Genomic DNA, 24,366 nt, shown 5'->3' on the forward strand with positions numbered 1-24,366 from the left:
AAATGAATTTCAGCCAAAAAGAAATCACTCGCTGGTAGTCGCCGTGTTTTCGTTGGCAAGCTGCCCTTGCATTGCTCGTTAGAGACATTGGGCTATTTATAACCAGAATAAACATCAGCTGCATGCCAAAGTGGGACGACTGTTTCTTGTCAGGCAAGATTACATAACTTCCTGTAGGTGCCTGTGATCTTAGGAAACGCCATTTACGGATTAAAATAACTTCAAGAAGTTGCATAGTGTGGGTGTGCAAACACGGATCAAAGAATGACCGTACTGCTGCTGCGTGCACGAAACACTGCACGATGTGTTTACTTCCATCATCATCGTTCAACGCGGGACATGTGTTGACTTCGTCAGGTTCAATCCGTGACTGTCCCTCGTCGTGTTGTGTGTGCTGAAAGTGAAACAGACTTGACTCTAAACCTGGCGGACTAGAAATACGGTTTCTACGTTCACGTTGTTGTTGAAGGAACCTTGCTGCATTTCCTTCCTCCGTGGTTGAATACCGTCTGTTTGTCTCACTTGCTGCGGTTTGACACTGGCTCATGGGAATTAATTGTGTATTTTTAACATTCATGATACACACGTGTGTGTGTTGTAGGCAGGTAAACTGGAATTTGACTTCGTTCGCCATTTAGTGACAAGAACAAGGACAGCACTGCGGGCCAAGGACAACTTAAGATTTGAGGTAAGATTTTCTTATTCAACGTATTTTGTGCATTTACCACATTTCCCTTTGTTTATGCATGGTTTATATGCACGGATATATCACGACATGTTTAATAATGTTTTGGGGTGGCTGAGACAGTGAGAGTGCACGCAAGCCTGGTGTATCATGGTTTGCATTCGGTTGTCTGTCTTGTCTGGATGTCGGACACTTCGTACCTTTGCCACTTCGTACCCTGGACACTTCGTACCTTCGGGACACTTCGTACCGTACCCAAATTGGTCATTTCGTACCGTGGGCGGGGTACGAAGTGACTATCAGATAAGTCACTTCGTACCGTCAGCCGAGTCACTTCGAAGTGTCTCGTGAGAAGGTACGAAGTGTCTCACGGGAAGGTACGAAGTGTCTCAAGGGAATGTACGAAGTGTCCAAGGTACGAAGTGTCCAAAGACACTTCGTACCTTCAAAAGGTACGAAGTGTCCAGGGTACGAAGTGGCAAAGGTACGAAGTGTCCTGACACCTCTTGTCTTTATGACCGGTAAAAAGTGTTGAAACATGGGCGTGACACGCGACCTTGCACTTCCTTGTTCTTATAAGACAGTTTCTTCATTCCTATTGGTCGAGAGCAACGGCTGAAACAGTTGTGCCACATCACGCGATACGCGCGACGCGCACAGCATTCCCTTATAAGGAGTTGTTTATCCGAGGGCGGCGGAGGGCTTTACCATTTCATAGCTGGTCGAGGGGTGTTGTGTTGAAAGAAATCATTTAACAATTATTATAGTTTTTGCATTTATTTTACTTTTTGACCAAAAAGTGATGACGTTTTTGACCGAAACGGTATTTATGAATGGGAATCAAAGTGTGTTGAATCAGTTTTCAACTAGTGGTTTAAACCCGCCGAGGCCTGCTCTTTATAATTTACCTCGACTTCGTCGGTAAAATTATCAAGAACCTGGCCTCGTTAAGATTAAACCACTAGTTGAAAACCTCTTCACCACACATTGATACCCTTAATTAGGCACTGTGTTGGAGTTCTGATGTGTAGCCAATTTTGTTTTCTATACCGGAAAAGAAGAGTCTCGGGCTGGTACTGTTGGTTTCCGTTTCGTACGAGGATGGAGGAAGACAAAACTGATCATTGATAAGTTGTTCTGGACGCAAACATAAGTCATAGTCAAAAAAGTAGTGTACACATAATTTTAGGGATTTGTATAAAGGCAGTGGACACTATTGGTAAATTACACAAAATAATTATTAGCACAAAACCTTACTTGGTAACGAGTAATGGGGAGAGGTAGATGGTATAAAATATTGTGAGAAACTGCTCCCTCTGACGTGACGTAGTTTTCGAGAAGGAAGTAATTTTGATTTCGAGACCTAAAGTTTAGAAGATGAGGTCTCGAAATCAAGCATAATAAAAGCACATAACTTCGTGTGACGTAAATGAATTTTTTTTTTTTTTTTCATAGTTATCTCGCAACTCCGACGACCAATCAAGCTCAAATTTTCACAGGTTTGTTATTTTATGCATTATGTTGAGATACACCAAGTAAGAAGACTGGTCTTTGACAATTACCAATAGTGTCCATTGTCTTTAATGGGAGTTGAGGCATCACATGCTGAGGAAGGCCCGATCAATTTGGGTTGGCGGTATAACACCATGTGTGTTTCTACTTGCCAGGTAGATTTTGTTCTTTAGAGAACTGTCTTGCTTTATTTTCTACTTTAGGGCCTACCCATAGACCTTTTCGCAAATACCGGGGCGCGCGCGTAAAGCTTGAAATTGATGCATTGTGGTCTAGCTGGTATCCAAATTTGATCCATATCTATCCCACAATGCACCTCATTCAACAGTCTGCGCTTGCGCATTGGTATTTGCGATAAGGTCTATGGGCCTACTAATGATTTCTCGTGAAATTTATGAACTAACTTTCAGTATCAGTTTCAGATTATTTCGTACGTCCCGTCTCTAGTTAATTTATTGTTCAATGGTCTCATGTTAAAATGACAAGTCCCTTACTTCTCGAGTCATGAGGCGCGTCCGCTACCTCATTTAAATGTTAGGATTATCATGGTAGAAAGCTAGTGAGAAAACCGTTAGAAAACCGTTAAACGACGGGTTTAGTTACTATTCACATGACAGCAATTTAACTTGGGTACCTTGTTTAATTGTAGAATGGTTGTAAAATGTAGCAATGATTGAAACGATTTTGCAAGAGAACTTTTTAGATAAAAAATTGTCCTTTCACACGAGGTACATTTTTATAAATTTGGAAAAAATCACTGTGACATTTGAGCAAGCGCCTTTGTTAAATTGCTCCTGTGTAATAGGGCTGGCTTTGGGCAAACTTTAAATCAGTTACAGATTGTGACATTTCAAATTTGTAAATGACCGCGTGCACTTCCTTAGTTGCAGATAATTCCCATTTTCCGGTCGGCAGACAAAATTCGACTCGACCCCATGTTTTGTCAACTCGTACCTATAACGTCGAACCCAGAATCCTACCAGTTTGAAATCATACGATACTGTCATTGTTTATTTATCACATTCTCTGTTAGTGATGCGACAGCTGCTTGGAAGGCGATGACGTGTCCAGCAGATAAAATTGTCCCCCCCCCCCCCCTCCCCCACGAATTCCCTTTCCCCGTTCCCCGAATATCCCCTACAGGTGGAAAAAATCGCCATGGCTACCGTAATGGACGATGAACAAAAACAAACAAGTAGGCTTAGGCCTATACATGACGTTACTTCACCATTTTTTTTTTTTTTTTTTTTTTTTTTTTCGGGAGGGGGGGGGGCTTTAATGTTGTAAACAAACTTGTGTTCAAACCGTCCTTTCTCTATGTACCAATGACCAAATAATAGACGATGCTCCCTCAAAGAAGGAAGAAAATAGCTTCATCCCCGCTTAAACCACAGAGGAAAATAATGCTCAAGCATTAACCGCACTGATTGATTCTGAGCACATATTTACGCCGGGTGGGTTTTATCCTTATTATTGAGCACTACCGCAAAGTACATGTAACATGTAATTTAACATCTATTTAACATCTATTTACATGTACTTCGTTTATAATTACTTGTGTGGACACAAATCAGGATTAAAGGCTTTGTTATACCCGCATGGGGATTAGTCCAACGCCAAACAATAATCAAAAGACAACTCGCCACAGGGTGCGTTAACACATTAATTGCCGATATGCTAAACATGGCCATAAATTAAACACTGCCGCTCCCCTCTCCATTGAATGCTAGCAGACAACATCTTCTCCAGAAGACGATCAGAGCATACTGATCGAAACGTCGAGTTAATCCAACGGTTCTTTTCAGAACCACCCCAACTCATTGAGAGATTGTTATTACATGGTGTTACCGCAAACTTTTCTATATCTTACTTCCACCATGCAAAGTTTCAAATCCTACTTAGACAACATCTTGTTTATTCGACGGCGCAAACCACCAAATGATGGCTGGATCAAAGTTTGATGAAGCTCCATTGTGAAATGATATAGTAGAGATTTACAATTTCCTCATCTATATAGGCAGGCCTGATTCTTCACGGAGGCAACGGAGGCAACCTCTTGCCATTGCCTTGGTGCCCTTGAAATGCTCCAGTAGAAATTTACAAATTCCTCATAGGGAGAAAATGCCCTGGTGCCCTTGCCTTTTCAAAAACGAAGCATACAAGGCCTGTATAGATGCCCTTTAGTTCAGGATAAAGTTTTTGTAGTGGAGGTGTATTGGACCATGAAGCTTTTTACAACTCCATGATTGGACTATTATAAATGTAAAAACCTCAGGTCCCTTGTAAATCATCTGTCTCAAATCATCACAGATGACGGAAACACAATACACACCGGTGCCATCAATCCCTTCCGGAGCCTTTCTTCCTCATCAATTTTAAATGAGCATTTCTTTTCGAAGGTGTGATTGAACGTCCGTCGACATCAAGTCGTGAAAAACGTGTTAAACCGCTTCATCCATGAACTATTATTGTAAGGGGTTTGGGTACTTTTTGTACGACATCAAACATAAAAGTCCACATATTTACGTGTAACCAACACGGTTTAAAGAAAATAATGATGATAGAAAGCTTCCCTTAAAATAATACTTGCTGAGGTTTTGTTGTTTTGTTTAGAAATGAATCGATTTTAGAAAAAACATCCCCATATGAAAAGCACTTATACGACAGTATTATGTACTAATAACATTTTGTAATCTTAGTGCATTTTTAGCCATCGGGGAGAACACTGATTTATATATTTACTTGTTTTTGTTTATAATGTTTGGATTGGTTTGTTATTATTGACAGTTAATCCTCAATGTAGTTTAGCTGACATCCCTTGCTTTATTTCAGCAAGGTTGTGAATTGTTGCAAACAAAAATTTCCGCCCGGACCCCCCAGAGGCATACGGGCGGGCTGACACGACCAATCGGCCCCTTCTTGGTCCCGAGAGATCTCAAAGATCCGCGATACCGAGTTGAGCGATAAAAGTGAAGTGTCCACGTAGCCACAAATCCATGACTAATACTCTCCTCATGTACCTTTTCGAAACCACGGCTTCGGCTTTGGATTCGGCTTCAGGCTCCCTCCGCTCGTCTGAAGCCCTGAACCCGTCCGCAAAGCACGCTCATTTTTGTCAAAGCAACCGCGGGGCCAGGCTAGCGCGAGTTGGTTCTGGAGCCGAAGCCGTGGTTTCAAAAAGGCCTTTTGGGTTATGTGTGCTTTAAAAAAGAAAGACAGGACTGGTCTCCTGACTGCCACACTTAAATTATTCAGTGGTGAAATGCAATCACGTAGATGCTCTCATTAAAATTGTATGTTGCGATCTCGAGGCCACCAGGCTAAAGAGTTGGACCGTGTAAAACTATAGTCATATATGGATTGTTTGTGTGCCTACGGTGAAGTTTTGTTCCTTCCAGGTTATAGGCGTAGCCATTTTGTTTATCCTTCTATTCAAACCCGTGTAACCAAACCGAGGCTTGAAGGGGAAGTAGTCAGTAGTCAACTTTGCCGATGTGACAATAGGGTATTGCATTTGTTTCATGTATTTCACTTGAATTGAGCGAAATAACACTCAAAACTAATGTTGTCAACATCAACAATAAACAAAATGGTCGCTCACTTTTTTTTAAACTGGCAATATATCCGTTGATGATTAATAACAGATATACAATTATATAACATTTTAACCACAACCTTGGGTACGTTCACACGAGTAGCTATCTCTGCTAACTTCAAATTTCACATTTCGTGACCCACGGGCCATATTGGATGTGATTTACAATCATAACATAGAAATTAGTAGTAAAAACACAAAAAAAATGCAGGAATTTCAAACAATATTATTAAAAACACAGGCCTGTAGTTGAGGACTGAATGGGGAAATTTATGAGAATTAGTTTTTTTTTTTTTTTTTTTTGGGGGGGGGCATATAGTTGAATACTGACTGTTCTTAATGGCTCCTCATGAACCTTCATAATAGAGATTTCCAGCCAATCGCACCGAATTGCCAAACAAAAACATACATGATGTAACTAGCGCAATCCACTTGCCATTCAGAGGTGCCGTGTCTTAGTCAACAGCAGTAGTACCTTGCCCAAGTAATACAAATAATATTATCCAAACTATTAATTATGTGACGTCCCTTTACTGTTGTAGATTGTTTTTATGAATCTACACTTAGGCCTAACTGCAGATTCGTTACGAATATACAGTTGAGTGAAGATTCATTACAAAATTAATAATAATATTCTCCTTAAAGGCACTACTGGTCATTACTCAAAGTAATTGTTAGCATATAATTACTTGGTAACAAACAGTGGAGAGATAGCTGTTGATGTTATAAAACGTTGTGAAACGGGTCCCTCTGAAGTGACGTAGTTTTCGCGAAAGAAGTAATTTTCCACGAATTTAATTTTGAGACCTCAGAATTAGATTGTGAGGTCCCGAAATCAAGCATCTGATAGCACACAAAACTTCGTGTGTCAAGGTTGTTTTTCTTCTATTATTATCCCGCAAGTTCAAAGAACATTGAGCTCAAATGTTCACAGGTTTGTTTAATATTTTGTGCATTATTATTATGTTGAGAAACATCGAGTGAGAAGACTTCTTTGACAATTATTACCAAAGGTGTCACATGCACTCAACGTAATGTATACCGTTCTCCTACCTTATCTTGGAGGGAATGTATACGATTGTTTCAATCCTAGACAGTTGTCATAAACAAACCTGTGTGAAAATTTAATTTCAAATGGTGGTGGGTTTTTTCTCTTTTAGATATCACCAATAATCTGGAGCGGTTATGTTCACACAGCAAGAGTAATCTGAGAAATGTTATTTTCAGTACCGCTTCTCATATTCGAGTTTGGGTCAAATAAGTTGGACCCACCAACTGATCAAAATGTGAGAGTTTGATGCACCCATGTGTACCGGAATTATGTTAGTCACCTTTAAATGGAAAATCTCTGCACCCGAGCAACGTATAAATAATTCACCCGAATCGTATTTGAAAATGTATTACTTGTAATGTGTTTATTATTATCCGAGGTTTTACTCAGAAAACTGTTTTCCTTGTCGTTTATTTTTACAGTTGGTACCTTATATATTGTTAACAACATATTAAACGTGTATCCCTGTTGAAATAATGGATAACATGTAGTCAGCTTACCAAACTTTATCCGATAATAATTGATTGAGTTGATGACACAACACAAAGGAAGTATTTTACAAATTGAATAAAACAGAATGTAAGTGAAACAATGATATGGAAACTGACTACTCCGATAAGTGACTTACTCGGGAAGCCATTCAAAAATGTTAATTTGAAGTTACACGTACACCACGACGAGTTGAAATTCATTTCCCATTTAACGTAAAAGAAAACGCAAGCAAACCATGCACTTTGGAGTGGATTTGACTGGTCCTCATGTTATTTTTTTTTTTTTTTTTTTAATCTTTACACATACACAATAGTTACAAGTTGTACAGGGGCTGTCAAGGTTAAAACAAAAGTATAAAACTGTCATCAAAAGATGTGTAAACCAGACCCCTGCCAACGATAAAAATATAATTATACAATATAAAAAGGTGATTGCACTGAAACATTTTAGAATCACACAATAGAAATCATAGAATGGATTAAAAAAAAAACTCAGAAAAACATGTTATGTTCTTTTCAGTTGGCCAGCGGAAAATAGTGATCTGTATCTACTTGGGTTTTGTTCACAAAATGTTTAGACTGGTTTTTATTGTAGACAATAAACCCTCGCTGCAGTTTAGCTGACATCCCTTGTGATTTTTTGCAAATTGCATGGTGTGAAGGGACAACTGTCTAAGATCCCCTGTGGAATGCCATCAAATTTAATTAGCCCTTTTCACACGAACAGCTGTTTAGCAGGGTTCCCTTGCTTTAATTGTAGCCCGGTTGTGAAATTCTGCTGGTGTGAAAGGTTTACTCTGTCCATGGTATGTCCAAGGTCCCTTGTGAAACCTTCTCACACATTGCTTAAATTTGTAGCCATGAACATTGGTCGTGTGACAAAAAAAAAAAGCTTCTCGATAAAGTGCAATCAATTGTTTATTTCAATAATAACGTTTTGCATTGTAACTTTATTAATTCGTAACAGATGGATGTGCTGAACGGATTATTCCTGGGTCAAGGTCATCAATTCGGCAAACTTGAGTCACGTCTAGACTCGCTCGTGCGCGATTACGTATTAAAAAGTGTAACTGACAGGCTAAGCTCTCTGGGTCGTTTGACTCATTTTACGAAGGAACATTTTCTCTTTAAACTGCTTGTTCAACTACAATTAGAATAAAAAATCGCTGCATTTTGACTGAACGAGGCGTCCTACAACCACGTGACCACAGTTGTGTGGTCTGTTTTTATTAAAACTGTAGAGGCTTTGTATTGAATAACTATTCAAAATAACAACAACAACAACAGAAAAATCCGAAGAAAAGAAACAAAAAACCAAAAAACTTCCCCTTCAATTTCAGATTTTGTTTAGAGGCAACAACAATAACAGCAGCAACAGAGAAAACATAAGAAAAACAAAGCAAAATGTACGTCCTTAGAGGCAGTGGACACTATTGGTAGTTACTCAAAATAATTATTAGCATAAATCTTTTCTTGGTGACAAGTAATGGGGAGAGGTTGGTGGTATAAAACATTGTGAGAAAACAGCTCCCTCTGAAGTGCCATAGTTTTCGAGAAAGAAGTAGTTTTCCATGAATTTGATTTCGAGACCTCAAGTTTAGAACTTGAGGTCTCGAAATCAACCATCTAAACGCACACAACTTCGTGTGACAAGGGTGTGTTCTTCTTTCATTATTATCTCGCAACTTTGATGACAGATTGAGCTCAAATTTTCACAGGTTTGTTATGTTATGCATATGTAGAGATACACCAACTGTGAAGGCTAGTCTTTGACAATTACCAATAGTGTCCACTGCCTTTAAAAAAAAAGATTGATTACAATGCAAGTAGTAATTTTGTTTTCTCTATTTTCTGTAAGTCGTTTTAATTTAGTTGGTTTGTTGCTTTTTTGTGTCGTATGAAGAACACGTCGTGGATTTGCCATGGTTGAACCCTGGATGAATATTATTATGTCCTTCCTGCTTATTGGTAAGCCTTCTGTCAAGGAGTCAAGGCCTTCGTGGCCTTGAAGTTGAATGCTCTGTCAAGACCGAGCTGCTTGAAGAGACTGGAATGGGAGACCACGTGCGTGAGTCGAGTGGCGAAGTTAGCGCCACTCGGTGCGTGGTCTCCCCTTCAAGTCACTTTGAATGTGAAGTTTTTCTATTTTGTTTAATTCCCGCTTCATGGTTTAAAAAAAATATGCATTTGGTACCAGTTTAATTTGGTACTGGCTCTGCCAGCCTGCCTCCTGTATTTATGATGTCTTGTGATTGGGGTGGGGGATGTGGACGACCAAAGCTTTGCTGGAGACTGTTATGTGATTTTCTGTGCCTGCCTCACGTCTCGTTCGCCGCACCGCGCCGTCAAGTGCAGCTTTTCACGCTATGCAATGCCGGCTGGTCTGCGCCCTATGGGCATTGCACGATGGGGTCAAAGCCACGGTGCCATTAATGCCCTGGTTATGCCCAACCGGAAATCCCACAGGAGTCGATACTAGGACCTAGTCGGCACCATACGGGATGCTTCAATTAATAAAACATCAAGTTCATTAACTTTGGGTTGACACCATGTACTTCTGACAAGTAGTGCTTGGAGTTCAAAAATACTGCAGGCAAGTTGGTCAAAATCTCTTTGATTTTGGGGTTAGTGTTTGTTTGTTATGTGTACTTGTTGTTTGTTATGGTGTTGGTTTGTGTGTCTGTTGGTAGGGTTGGTTGGTTGGTTGGTTGGTTGGTTTGGTTGGCTGGTTGGTTGATTGGTTAGTTAGGTTGTTGGTCATTTTTGTTTGCTTTTTTTTAGTTTCTTTTTTGTTTTGGGGTGTTTGTTGGTGTATTTGTTGCGGTGTTTGTTTGTTAGTTCGTTTGTTGGGTGTTTGTTTTTTGTTTGTGGGGTTTATATAGAGTGTGCTTTGCTTTTTCTAAACACGTGTGGCGTCTTTAAAGATTTGTTTACTTTCCTAATTTATTGATTACTAAGGGTATGCCCTTAGAGTTAACGGTTTGTGTCGCATCATTTAGACCCTTCATTCTAGTATAAAACATAAATAATAAATAAGTGCTGATTATTGTTCAATAATCTACTGTGCCTTCTTGCTAAATTCACTTCAAACTTTATAGCAGCATATGTTTTGTTCGGTTATTAATGGCATACATTGGTGACCTTTAAATCACAGCCACATTAGTCCTAGTTGTTGCTTTCCTTGTATAGCATAGACCAATGGGTCCCAACTGTATTGGAAGTATGTTAAAGCATGGAGCTATACATGGTAAAAGGCACTGCATTATTGGTTTACTGAAAATTACTGTTGGCATAAAACTTACTTGGTTTTATGGTTTTAACGAGCAATGGAGAGCTGTTGATTATAATATAAATCATTGTGAGAAACTGCTCCCTCTGAAGTGACGTTGTTTTTGAGAAATAGTATTATGTATCACCAAAAAAAATATTTGAATTGTATTCGAGAATTCAAGGCATCTTTTTCTTCCATTTTTCTCTCGCAACTTCGACGATCAATTGAGTTCAAATGTTCATAGGTTTGTTATTTTATGCATGTTGAGATTAACATACACTATAAGTACGAATACTGATCTTTGACAATTACCAATGTGTCCAGTGCCTTTAAATCGTAGAGCTCAGCTAGGGGTAAATGCACAACATATCCACAAAGTGTTGCTGTTGTATCCATACATCAACGTCCTTGCTTTACTACCTCCATGCTCTATGCGGTGAAAAATTGTGAACCTAAAGTTGCTGGTGAAATGGTTGTATCGGGGACTAGACGTAGATCGCCATGGAATAAAGTGAACCCTATTACCCTGAGTGTTTAGTCTGGTGGTAAGGTTTCCTGACAAGTAGGAATCTGATATCGATGCTGACTGTCTGTGTATCTCATGTTTGACCATGGAGGAAGGAAAGGTCTGGTTTGACGGGTCTACACTCGACAGTGTGTGTGTATAGAGGTCGCAGATTATGACATCTTGCTTTTCACGAAGATACAGTGAGTCAGTTACCAAACATACATGTACATCTTGTTCAGAGTAGACATAAATATAAGTTAGTAGACTTGCGGGTGTAACCATATGCAAATCTCTTTAATTTGAGGGAATGTTGGCTCTGAGAAGAGCCGGTGTGCTCTCGACGTTTCAAACAGTAAACTCTGCAGCAGTGCTCGTCTTCTTGTTATACAGTTATCAAAGTTAGATTGATGTTGGATATTGGCAATCACATAGGTTTGTACAGCGAATATCAATGTTGCTTAATTTCGGTATTGGACATTGGAAATTCACTTAGTTTAACATTAGATATTGGACATTCACATAGGTTTGTACAGCGAATATCAATGCATGTTGTTCGGTATTGGACATTGGAAATTCGGTTAGTTTGACATTGGATATTGAACAATCACATAGGTTTGTATACAGCGAATATCAATGTTGCTTAATTTCGGTATTGGACATTCGAAATTCTAATTAGTTTGATATTGGGCATTGGACATTCAAATAGGTTTATACAGCGAATGTCAATGTTGCTTAATTTCGGTATTGGACATTGGAAATTCACTTAGTTTAACATTAGATATTGGACATTCACATAGGTTGTACAGCGAATATCAATGCATGTTGTTCGGTATATTGGACGTTGGAAATTCAGTTAGTTTGACATTGAATATTGGACATTCACATAGGTTTGTACAGCGAATATCAATGCATGTTGTTCGGTATTGGACATTGGAAATTCGGTTAGTTTGACATTGAATATTGGACATTCACACAGGTTTGTACAGCGAATATCAATGCATGTTATTCGTATTGGACATTGGCAATTCGGTTAGTTTCATATTGGACATTGGACATTCAAATAGATTTGTACAGCGAGTCTCAGTGTTGCTTGTTTCGATATTGGACATTAGACATTCACTTAAATCAGACTCTATTTTTACTATCATATAATTTTCTCAGCCGTTTAATTTCAGACGGTTTGAAAAATATTTAATGGTCGAACCGAAGAATGATACGTATTCCATAACAGAAAAGCCACATGGAGGCTTTCATTTAAGAAAATATTTGTAAGTCTTGACATCCGTTTGCGATCTGGACAAACTATATATGAGTAGAAACTGCTGCTCCGGTTTTTCTTTTTTTAAAGGGCAAGGGTACAGTTGCATTTTCTCTTTGGTAAAGCGCACCCGATGTACGAGGAATCCACAGCAGACACATACGAAGTGTTTATTCTTTGCAGCAGTTGTTAACGAGTTTGGTGCACATGTACATTTGACTGAATACCGGATTAAGTCTTAATTTGGGGTAATTCGTCAATGTCTTTGGTTCATGTGTCAGTGTCCATCGTGGGTCTAATGCTCCAAGTATCAAGAGGTTATTTTCATCAATAACATAATACAGCCATTTTAAGTAAACGAAATTCTGTATGAGTCGGCAGGACGGGCTGCTGCCAATAATTGACTGGCTAATACAATTAGTGGACACTTTGTCTGTATAAATCATTCTATCTTTCTGAATTGCACTAGGGCAATCATTGGTTTTATGAACGGTATTGTTCTTTTCATAACAAATTCTGTAGAGGAAAAAACGTATACAACGAAACGTGTTTTGCTTGAAGACGATCAGAGCATACTGATCGAAACGTCAAGAGTCGTTTGATATTTGAAACAAAGGTGACACATTTTTTTTAATATTCCAACTTCAACTGACAACAATATCCTACACGCACAATATCAACATCTCTCCATTACTCATTACCAAGTAAGTTTTTATGTTATACAATTATTTTGAGTAGTTACCAATAGTGTCCAGTGCCTTTAAGATTCATGATGGAGCACTTGCTGCATGGATTCAGTTATTTCCTTTGGCCTGATTGAAAACATGTAGCTAATTCAGAGGTGTTATTTATATATCCAACATCGTACTGTTTACATTTAGAAAGTTTACTGATAGGAATAGGATGGAAACATTTGAAATGTTTTGAAGTTTTCTTTTGTCCTCCGAACCTATTCTGCTCTGGTGTTGTCTCTTCACAGCAACGATGTGATGACCATTTGAGCCCGAATGTTCGCAGGCTTGTTGTATTTGTTGGAACACACCAGGTAAGAACACTGGTGATGATTACCGAATGTGTCCAGTGCCTTTAAACGACAACAACTTTAAGACAAATCAAAAGAAAGCTGGCGACTTGAAGATGATCCTTCAGATGAATTATTGTACCTGTATAGGTGTAGGCCTAAATCACAACACGCTCCAATCTTCAGAGCAAATTTTTCGTGGAATCAATTATTTTACAAGTCTGTATTTTCGTGTATGCATGTGTGTGAAACTGATTGATGACACTTAGCAGTATTGTTTATTCCAGTGCCATGAAGCCGAGATTATTAAATACGTTAAAGGCAGTGGACACTATTGGTAATTACTCAAAATAATTATTAGCTTAAAACCTTTCTTGGTGACGAGTAATGGGGAGAGGTTGATGGTATAAAACATTGTGAGAAACGGCTCCCTCTGATGTGCCATAGTTTAGAAGTAATTTTCTACGAATTTGATTTCGAGACCTCAGATTTAGAGCTTGAGGTCTCGAAATCAACCATCTAAACGCACACAACTTCGTGTGACAAGGGTGTTTTTTCTTTCATTATTATCTTGCAACTTCGATGACTGATTGAGCTCAAATTTTCACAGGTTAGTTATTTTATGCATATGTTCAGATACACCAACTGTGAAGGCTAGTCTTTGACAATTACCAATAGTGTCCACTGCCTTCAAGAGTGTGAGCACACAGCCATTGTGACAATCAACTGATATATTGCTTTCCTCTTGTTGGGGCTGGAGTTAGGGAGTATCTGCCTGCCATTTGTCTTTATTAAGCCCCTTTCACAAGAGAGCAAGTAAGCAAGGGTCCCTTGCTAAACATTGTAGCATAATGTAAAATTTGACTAAATGTACCTCGTGTGATAGGACAAGAGTGTTTTCACCTGTCCAAGCTCTCTAAACCATGCTAAAATAAAGCAAGGCACCCCAGCTAAATTGTTGTCGTGTGAATAGCACTTAAAGTGTAAATCTGTGGATATTGGGTTTTGTGTCGTACAGAAAGTACCCAAACCATTTTAAACAATATTAAAGGCAGTGAAAACTATTGGTAGTTACTCAAAATAAATATTAGCGTAAAACCTTTCTTGATTACGAGTAATGGGAAGAGGTTAATGGTATAAAACATGTTGAGAAACAGCTCCCTCTGCATGAAGTGACGTAGTTTTCGAGAAAGAGTTAATTTTCCACGACTTTGATTTCAAGACCTCAGATTTAGATTTTTGGGTCTCGAAATCAAGCATCTGAAAACACACAACTTCGCGTGACAAGGGTGTTTTTTTTCCATTATTCCCTCTCTCGCAATTTCGACGACCAATTCTGTTCAAATTGTCACAGTTTTGTTTTTGTATGCATATGTAGAGATGATTTTGACAACAATTACCATAGTGTCCAGTGTCTTTAAGACAGCGTATACAATGGACATCCTTCGTAATTTGATAATTACTTTCTTCCGTGAACATCTGTTATTACCGTCAACTTGAATTTCAACTCTAATCAGCGTGACATATAAACACATCACGAAGATCGATCTGAAGGTTTTATCCATTTCGCGAAATGAAAATTAGTTCCATACTTGTTGCAATCTGACAGTAGCGTAAGAAACCGTTTTGTTGGTTTATTTGAATGTAGTTTGCCATAAACACAATCTAAAACCCTGTTTTGGGGCAAGGGGCTTCAGCGAAGATAACATCGGAGTACTGTCTGATCATTAATTTCCTTGATAATGTTGACAGCACTTACCATTGGTACATCAGACTCCATTTTCAATCATGGTATTGGCAGCATTTAGCATTGGTAATGTCAGACTTCAAAGTTCTTTAGCTTATGCTTCCACAGATCTATCAATAATAATAACAATCTACTTTTATATAGCGTTTTATCGCAGCAGCATTTAGCATTGGTAATGTCAGACTTCAAAGTTCTTTAGCTTATGCTTCCACAGATCTATCAATAATAATAATAATCTACTTTTATATAGCGTTTTATCACAGCTCAAAATAAACAAAAAATGACGTATGAAAGCGCTTCTGACATTATTTCCCCATGGTCACTTGGCCTTGATTCACTCCTTAAAGCCATTGGACCCTTTCGGTAAACAGTATTGTCCAAGTCCCACACTTCATGTATCACAACTTATATATAAAATAACAATCCTGTGGGAATTTAGGCTCAATCAGACATCGGAGTCGGGAGAAAATAACGGGAAAACCCACTCCTGTTTTCGCGCGTTTCGCCGTGTCATGACATGTGTTTATAACAAATCCGTAATTCTCGCTAACGAGAATTTATATTGTTTTACCGTTTTCTCAAAAAGTAAAGCATTTCGTGGACTAATATTTCAAGAGAAGTCTTTCACCATTACCTTCTGTAAACCCTGTAAATTATTTGTAAATCTGTGAACTTTTTTTTTTCTTTCTGAACCGAAAGGGTCCAATGGCTTTAAACCATCTCAGCTCTGGGGAGTATACAGTCGTTGCTGTGAGCGTTTTCTCTATGCTGCGAGTTACCGTTACAAGCTAATCATTCACATAAACTCTAGCTCTAAGCATAAACCATCTCTGCCCTCATTATACCATTGAATCGAATGCTAAAACAAGTATAGAAACTTCCTCCAATAAAATATGATATGGCCAGGTAGCCTGTGAGATCACGTGTGCAAAAAATACCACAACAGCTCTCCATTGCTCATACTATGTCATTACCAAGTCGGTTTTATACTCGACATTGTTTTGAGTAATGACAATTAGTGTCCAGTGCCTTTCTCAAATTGGTCGTGTCGGCTAAATTGTTCAGTGTTGAAAAGGTTCCATGTTATGACTGAACATCTGACGTCACACTTCGAGGCTAAGCCAGAGGTTGGCCTTTAGGCTACGTCAAGATCCCGACGATCGCGTGGAATGGATGTACCGCTGATCTCGCATTCTTTTCACAGTCAAATTGTACGTACACGTTTACGTATATACAACATCATTATATACATATGTACACTGCACCCAATGATATCACTGGTTGTGTAAACCATCGTAAAACCATAGAGCATACCTTGCTCTATGGTAAAACCATGGTAAAACCAATACCTTGCGGATAAAGACGGCGACCTAAGTCAACCTTATCTCTTCATGTACAGACGAGTGCCAAAGCTGATGGACTTGTAAAAGAATGACAAGCTAAACTACTCTTGCTGATGGTCAGTTCTAATAAAGTTTAGGGCACACCCTGCGGTAGAATGATCAGCTTTATCTCATGTAAGGTCTTCATTTGATTCATGTATGGTAAAGGCGGTGGACGCACTATTGGTTATTACTCAAAATAATTATTTGCATAAAACCTTACTTGGTAACGAGTAATGGGTAGCTGTTAAAAGTATACAACATTGTGAGAAACAGCTTCCTCTGAAGTAACGTAGTTTTTGAGAAAGAAGTAATTTCTCACTCAAATTTTTAAATGTATTTCGAGACCTCAGTTGAGGTCTCAACATCAAGCATCTGAAAGCACATAACTTGAGTGCGACACTGGTATTATTATTTTTATTTTTTCATTATTCTCTCGTAACTTCGACGACCAATTGAGTTTAATTTTTCACAGTTTTTGTTATTTTATGCATAAAATGTTGAGGTACACCAAGTGATAATACTGGTCTTTGACAATTACCAATAGTGTCCACTGCCTTTAACGTCTCTTAATTGTATCATTTTTAACTGCTTTTCACCAACAGGCTGCGTTAGTGGCGTTCATTAAACTCCTTTCTAATTTTATAGTAAGGCTTGCGGTAACACCATGACATGATAATCTCTAAATGAGTTGGGGTGGTTCTGAAAAGAACCGTTGGTTTCAACTTGACGTTCCGATCAGTATGCTCTGATCGTCTTCTGGAGAAAGGTAGGTAGAGTCTGATACTGATAATGCAGGTGTGATCATCAACGTCGAGATGAAACCTACTGTTCTTTTCATAACCACCCCAACTCAGTTTAGCGATTATATTTACATACGGCAAACCTTATACGATATTTCCACCATGCAAAGTTTCAAATCCTACTTTCTGATTTTGTTGTCTGAATCTAGTGTCTTCAGTTGGTTGTGGGTGAGCAAGGTGCTCCACCATGCGTCGTGTAGGCAAACTCGGTGCCGTGCTTTTCGTCTTATGGACGGGTACCGTTTTGTGGATGGTGGAGGACAGAACCCATGTGATCCAAGGGGCAGCGAGAAACGAACACTCCGCTGCTGATGCATTATGCCCGTGTGCCATGTACGCATCTTACAGTCCGGGCAGGAGGCGAGACGGAGAGGAGGAACTGCACGGAGGATCTACGACACAGACACCCGTTGAATCGCCTCGCAATGAAAGCAAGACGGTCGATAGTGTTTGGAATGTAACTTACCCCGTAGTAAACTATACTCCTCAACTTTCCTCAGGGGGTAGTTCGATTCCGCGTATTAAAAACACTTCAAAAATTGTAGAAGAAACCAAAGCAAAACAATGGAATCTTGAAGCCGTCCAGCAAAAGCTGGAGGAGTTGGAAGAGAAAACGTTGAAGGAAGAAGCTCTATTTAAGGAGCAGAAGGAGAAGACTGATTTACTTATCGATCTTCAGAGGAAATTGGAGGAAAGACTTTCCCGGCGGCTAGAGGAGAAACAGGAACAGAATGTCAAAGAGAAATTTATCGAGGAGGAAACATTGCGACAGGAGAATATAGCTCGACAGCAGCTTCAGCTTAAGCAAGAGAAAAAATCCCAACGAGACTCAAAGAAGAAGGTGCCGGAGAAAGTGCATCCAGCGTCCGTCAGTCAGAACCCAGGACTGTTCGATTTTACCATCAGCAACGCGAAGGCGTGCCGTGAAGGGGCGAACACCGACGGCTACGTGGACGCGCTCTGCCTGGTGTTCACGGCCCCCGGGGACAAACTCATGCGGTCCCGCATCCGAGAGACGTGGGGAGGCGTCAAGGAAATCAAGGGCAAGAAATTTGTGACGATGTTCCTGCTCGGACAGAAGGGCGCCAACTACCAGGAGAGCATTGAGAAGGAGGATGGCGAACACCATGATATCATCCAGCAGAATTTCACCGATTCGTACTACAACCTCACTCTCAAGACCCTGATGGGGTTGAGGTGGACCTCGGAGTTCTGCCCCAACGCGAGGTTCATGGTGAAAATGGACATTGACATGTTTGTCAACGTGTACAACCTAGCCGATCGAGTCGACAAGGCACCTGTACACAACTTCGCAGAGGGAAACCTCAAAGATATCACAGAACCCATCCGCGATAAAAACAGTAAATGGTACACCTCCAGGGATATGTACCCTAAGGACAAGTACCCTCCGTACCTCAACGGACCAGCGTACCTCATATCCTCGGACCTAGCCGGTCCGATTTACAAGGAATCATTCAAGGTTCGTTTCTTGCCGTGGGAGGATGCCTTCATAGGTATCATCATGGACCGATTGCATGTAGAACCAAAGTTCAACAGCAAATACGAAACATACCTCAAATATGAAAACGAACCAGACACCCTTCTTAAGATCGCAAGGAGCATCACGTTCCACCTTGGCGAGGACAAGGAGGAGAACAAAAAAAACATTGTTAAGGTCTGGAGATATGTGCAAAATTTAACTAATGCTACGATCGTATAGCACGAGATGCTTGTTGAAGTACAGTCAGTCTCTGCCAACCCACCGAACAGACTAACTTGCTAATTTAACTTTAAAGGCAGTGGACACTATTGGTAATTACTCAAAATAATTCTTAGCATAAATCTGATTACGAGTAATGGGGAGAGGTTGATAGTTAAAAACACTGTGAGAAACAGCTCCCTCCGAAGTAACGTAGTTTTCGAGAAAGAATTAATTTTCCACGAGCTTGATTTCGAGACCTCAGATTTAGAATTTGAGGTCTCGAAATCAAGCAACTGAAAGCGTACAAGTTCGTGTGACAAGGGTGTTTTTCCTTTCATTATTATCTCGCAACTTCGATGACCGACTGAGCTCAAATGTTCACAGGTTTGTTATTTTATGCATAATTTTATGTTGGGACACACATAGTGAGAATACTCGCAGTCTGTGACGTTATTACCAATAGTGTCTTTAAATGAACACGTTGCCTTGTATCGGACGAGTTGTTCTATGGAAAGCGCTATGACCCGTTTGTTATGAAATGCATATGGTTAGAAAGATGTTCTAAAAGTATAATATATGTATATTTGGTTTGCGGTAACACCATGTGTGTATCTACTTGCCAGGTAGAGTTTGTTCTTAGGGAACTGTCTTGCTTGATTCTACTGCCGCGGAGTAGATAATCGAAGGTTCGGGAGACTTTTCAGTTCTCCGATTATCTACTCCGCGTCAGTAGAATAAAGCAAGAGAGTTCTCTAAGAACAAACTCTACCTGGCTAGTAGATACACACATGGTGTTACCGCAAACCAAATATACATTGATACCTCACCATGCAATGTCTCAAATCCTATATAAGTATAGTAGAACGATCCACACAAAATAATGTCTCGAAATTGAGTGGTTTTCATTCTATTTGCGAACTAACACGGGTGGCCATTTTATGGAGTCAACCACACCCCAGAGTGCCTGATTGTTAGTTCACGACGTTAATAGAAAACCGTGCAATTTCGAGGCATTTTTTTTGTGGATCATTATATTCTACTTATAAAATATATTTCCACCCATAATATTTTATATGCATTTTATAACGAACGCTTTTCAAACACTTTTCATAGACCAGCTCGCCCACTCCAAGGTAACGTGTCCTTTTATAAACATTGGTCATTTTAAAGGTAGGCCTGCAAAATTGTGGATGTTTTTTTTTGAAATTTTAAAGTGGAAGATGTTTTTAATTATGTATGAAGACACGTTCATATCACAGAATGTTAACTTAATTGTGATTAATTGTTATGTCTTATTATAATGAGTGGACTAGTTATTATATTTTTATTTATATATTATACGTAATGTGTTTTTCATAAAGTGACACTGAAAGTCGATTTAAAATGATAAGACTTTTTCGTCATGAAATTGTTTTCAAATTATGTGTCTTTGAACCAAATTTATCCCTGGAAACTTCGCTCCATGGGCGGCCATGTTATACTTCCGCAATATGGTCACTGAAAGCCCACAATTTTGTGCAACTTCGAAGACCAATTGAGCCAAAAAAAAAATGAAAAAAATATTTGTGATTTTATGCATAATGTTGAGATACACTAAGTGTGAATACTGGTCTTTGACAATTACCAAAGGTGTTCATCAGTGCCTTCAATGGAATTGGCTGAATGCTTGCTAAATTGGTGGGGAAAGTGGTCAGGCGGCTAATTTGCAATGCCGCCTTGGTGCCCTGCTTTGAAATGCTCCAGTGACAATTTCCTCATAGGGTGCCCTTTACCAAGGAGAACATGCCTTTGTGCCCCTGCCCTTTCAAAAACAAAGCATACTGACCTGCTCTAGTCATTGCCTTTGTACCCCTGAAATGCTCCCGTAAAATTGTACAATAACCTCATCGGGCATGTAACTGTTACGTCACCAAAAAAAGAAGAAACTACCAAATGTCAATGATTTTCAATTTTGAATGGTCAAATTGAGAATAAAAAAGTGGAAACCAGCTGATCCGAGGAAAGTTTGCAACCATGCCTCATACTCTCTTAATGTATAAGAGTGAAAAAAAACACCACTCTTTACATTATTTTCGAGTTGTCCCTCTTTTATGCTCTGTAAAAAGAGTGGTGGTTATTTCACTCTATCAGAAAGGTTTCACTCCGGGACAGAGTGGAAAAATCACTCAAAAAGATGCAAACTTCAATCTAAAAGAGTGGAAGACCACTCGAAAAAGAGTTGTCCCTCATATGGCTCTTTAAGGAGTGCCTTTTCACTCTTGTGCATTAAGAGAGTAGGGTGGGTGTCATTTACCAAGGAGAAGATTCCTCGCTGCCATTGCCCTTTCAAAAATGAAACATACGGGGCTGACAATGTGTCGTCTGGCCATGTTGTGTCAACATGAATCACATGTCATAGCCCAGTTGTTTTCTCAACCATGGAGACAGAATGCACTTATGTTTTCCATTCTTCTACTTATTTGCTTCTTGCTCTTGAAAACGTAATTGGCTTTCTAGCCGCCCAGCTGTGGTCAGTGGTACGCCAGCTGCTGTTCTAATACAGCTAATGAAAACAAAACTAATTAAATGAATGGACTTAGATGTGTGATTGTATTTCCTTTCCTAACTGAAAGGGTTCACTTTCTTATGTACCTCTAATCGCTCTAATGGGCCATATTTTTGACCGCGTGAGGGCGCTCTCAATCACTTCCGGGGGTATATTCATTCATACGCAAAACAGTTTTTAAAGATTGGAACACATTATAACCACAGACATCTAATCCATCACAGACAATAAGACTTTAAAAGGAGCCGTTATAATCCACCTCTAAAGCAAATTGAAACTACGGCGCAACAAAAGTGACAGAACGCCTATTAATTTGTGCAGGGCGAATCGCGTGTACCCCCGGAAGTGATCAAAATACTATTTATAGCGCCCCCGCGCGGTCAAAAATAAGGGGCATTGACTATAATGACTTGATGATCTGTGCCCAAGTCATGAAAGGTACTTACTTTTAAGAGCGGTTTTCTCCATATTATTATATGAATGTTTACCTTGTTTATGAGCAAGGTCTGGGGGGCAAATTTTTTTGGTCGCATTTTTTTCTTTTTTGCCCTTCCCTGGACAGCCTCTGCTTGTTATAATTGTATTGTCCGGGATAAAAATGGAGCAATACAATTATTATAAACGACCAATCCCAAGTTTGTGGAACTTTTGAAAACCACTTGAAAGTCTTGCCTTTAGCCAAAATGCGTTTATAGCCAAAATTGTGAGTGTTGTTTACTGCATGCCCTTCACTAGATCAAAGGTAGCATCTTAAAGGGACACGATAAAAGGAACACGTTGTCTTGGATTGGGCGATTTGGGCTGTAAAAGCGTCTGTTGAAAATGATAACGGTTGGAAAGCTGTTTTTAAAGTAGAAAACAATCATCTATACCACTATGCCTCGAGTTGTTTGGTTTCCTTGTACTTGCGTGAACTAACACGGTCCGCCATTTTGTGTATGCACAAATTTGGTCAAACAAAATAATGGCGGATAATGTTAGTTCACGAGGTATAACGGGGAAGAAGAAAAAACTGTTGTCCTTAATAATACTGGCCGTAAAAATTAACAGAGGTTGTGCTTAAACATGGTGCTGAAATTAATTTCCGTTCCTTAAAGGCAGTGGACACTATTGGTAATTGTCAAATATTAATCTTTACAGTTGGTGTATCTCAAACTCATGCATAAAATAAACCTGTGAAAATTTGAGCTCAATCGGTCGTCGAAGTTGCGTGATATTGAAAGATAACAATGAAAGGAAAAACACCATTGTCACACGAAGTTGTGTGCTTTCAGATGCTTGATTTCGAGACCTCAAATTCTAAACTTGAGGTCTCGAAATCAGCTGAGGACCCGAATTCAAGTATCTGAAAATACAGAACTTGAGTGTGATGAGGGTGTTTTTTCTTCCATTATTCTCTTGCAACTTCTAAGACCAATTTACCAAAGGTGTCCATCTTTAAGGAATGAGAATAACATAAAAGATGTGCTCTATAATCGTCTCAGTTACATTGTACTAAAATTATATGGCTGTCAAATCAGGGTGCACTAAACTTCATTTGTATTTTCGTACAAAACATTTCTTGCCTGCCAATAGAGGGGGTGTCAGATGCATTTGTGTCCGCCATGCAATACCGTCCGCTCCGGACACTTTTGCATATTCAATCGTGTCCGTGGCTATGCAAAAACCGTCCAGTGGACATGTAGCATCGACTGTATACATGTATGTCCGCGCGTAAGCGAGCGTGCATGCAATGAACCTACACGTATATGCAGCATGAATATTCAGGTATTTTATGATTGCAGCGAATACTCAATAGCCGAAAATTTCCCATGTCATTCATGACATGTACCCTTAGCATGTAAAAAAAAAAAATGAGAGACGATTTCCGTCGACCAAGGGCGTTTAATTTACGAAGGACAGTTTTGCACGGGGCGGACGCAACTGCATATGCAAATGTGTCCGGGCGTACACAATTGCATTAGGTATGCAGCAGCGTCCGGGCGGACACGGTTGCATATGCAAATGTGTCCGACGGACATTATTGCATATGCAATAATGTCATCCGGAAAGTATTGCATAAAGGACATAATTGCATGCGACAACGGCAAGCACTATTTTATATACACACTACTAAAAAGAGATGTCATTGGTCCCTATATATGCCCAGTTGTTGCTTTTTTATTTCAATAATGTGTAGTAATTATGTTTGTAGTAACTAAAGTGACGTTCAATGCACCGCAGCTGACCAAATAAAATCTTCTTTTTTAATTGTTTTAATTCTTGTTTTAATTAAAGTATCGTTACGCCTTGTACAAGCGGAGGGTAATTGTGTATTGGTAACGTAAGATGTTATTTATAGACAGTGTAGAACGCGATCATTGAGGTTTGTGGCCATTACACGCAGAGCAAATTCAATCACCAATCATTATTCTGGGATCCGAAGAAAAATTATTTTCCAGTATTTTTTTTTATCTCTTGCCTTTTGTACTTTGTTCTAGGCCCAAAAGATAAAATAATCGGCTTTCTACTCCGTTGTGCTTAAATTTTATTCACTGTAATGCCTGTTTACAATGTGTTTTTTTTTATATCATGAGGAAGTTTTATTAATGAAAAAATAAAACATCAACAATGTTTGACTTGGTTTTTCGTTGAAATGTTCTTGTGAAGATTTTAACCCCCCAAAAACAAAAAAAAATAATAATAATAATAATAATAATAATAATAAATAAATAATTAAATCTCTCAACAAGTCCAAATAAAACAATTTCGATTTTATAAGGGCGGTTGAGCTATGGAAGCAAATGGAACTGTCT

General features: G+C 39.2%; 1 protein-coding gene across 2 annotated transcripts in view; it reads left to right on the plus strand.

Annotated features, from left to right (window-relative positions):
* Positions 1 to 130: 130 nt before the first annotated feature.
* The window catches only part of LOC117302562 (beta-1,3-galactosyltransferase 2-like), a 30,817-nt gene continuing 6,581 nt past the window's right edge, over positions 131 to 24,366 (plus strand). The window contains exons 1-2 of one of the 2 annotated variants that reach the window (XM_033786538.1): positions 131 to 688; positions 17,474 to 19,170. In XM_033786538.1, the coding sequence (XP_033642429.1) occupies positions 17,512 to 19,044 (1,533 nt within the window). In that variant the 5' untranslated portion in view covers positions 131 to 688; positions 17,474 to 17,511 and the 3' untranslated portion in view covers positions 19,045 to 19,170. Of the gene's footprint in view, positions 689 to 17,473; positions 19,171 to 24,366 lie in introns of those variants that run through there. The other variant, XR_004520445.1, reaches the window with a different exon arrangement.

This window comes from Asterias rubens, chromosome 18 (genome assembly GCF_902459465.1).
Source record: "Asterias rubens chromosome 18, eAstRub1.3, whole genome shotgun sequence".
Lineage (NCBI taxonomy): Eukaryota > Metazoa > Echinodermata > Asteroidea > Forcipulatida > Asteriidae > Asterias > Asterias rubens.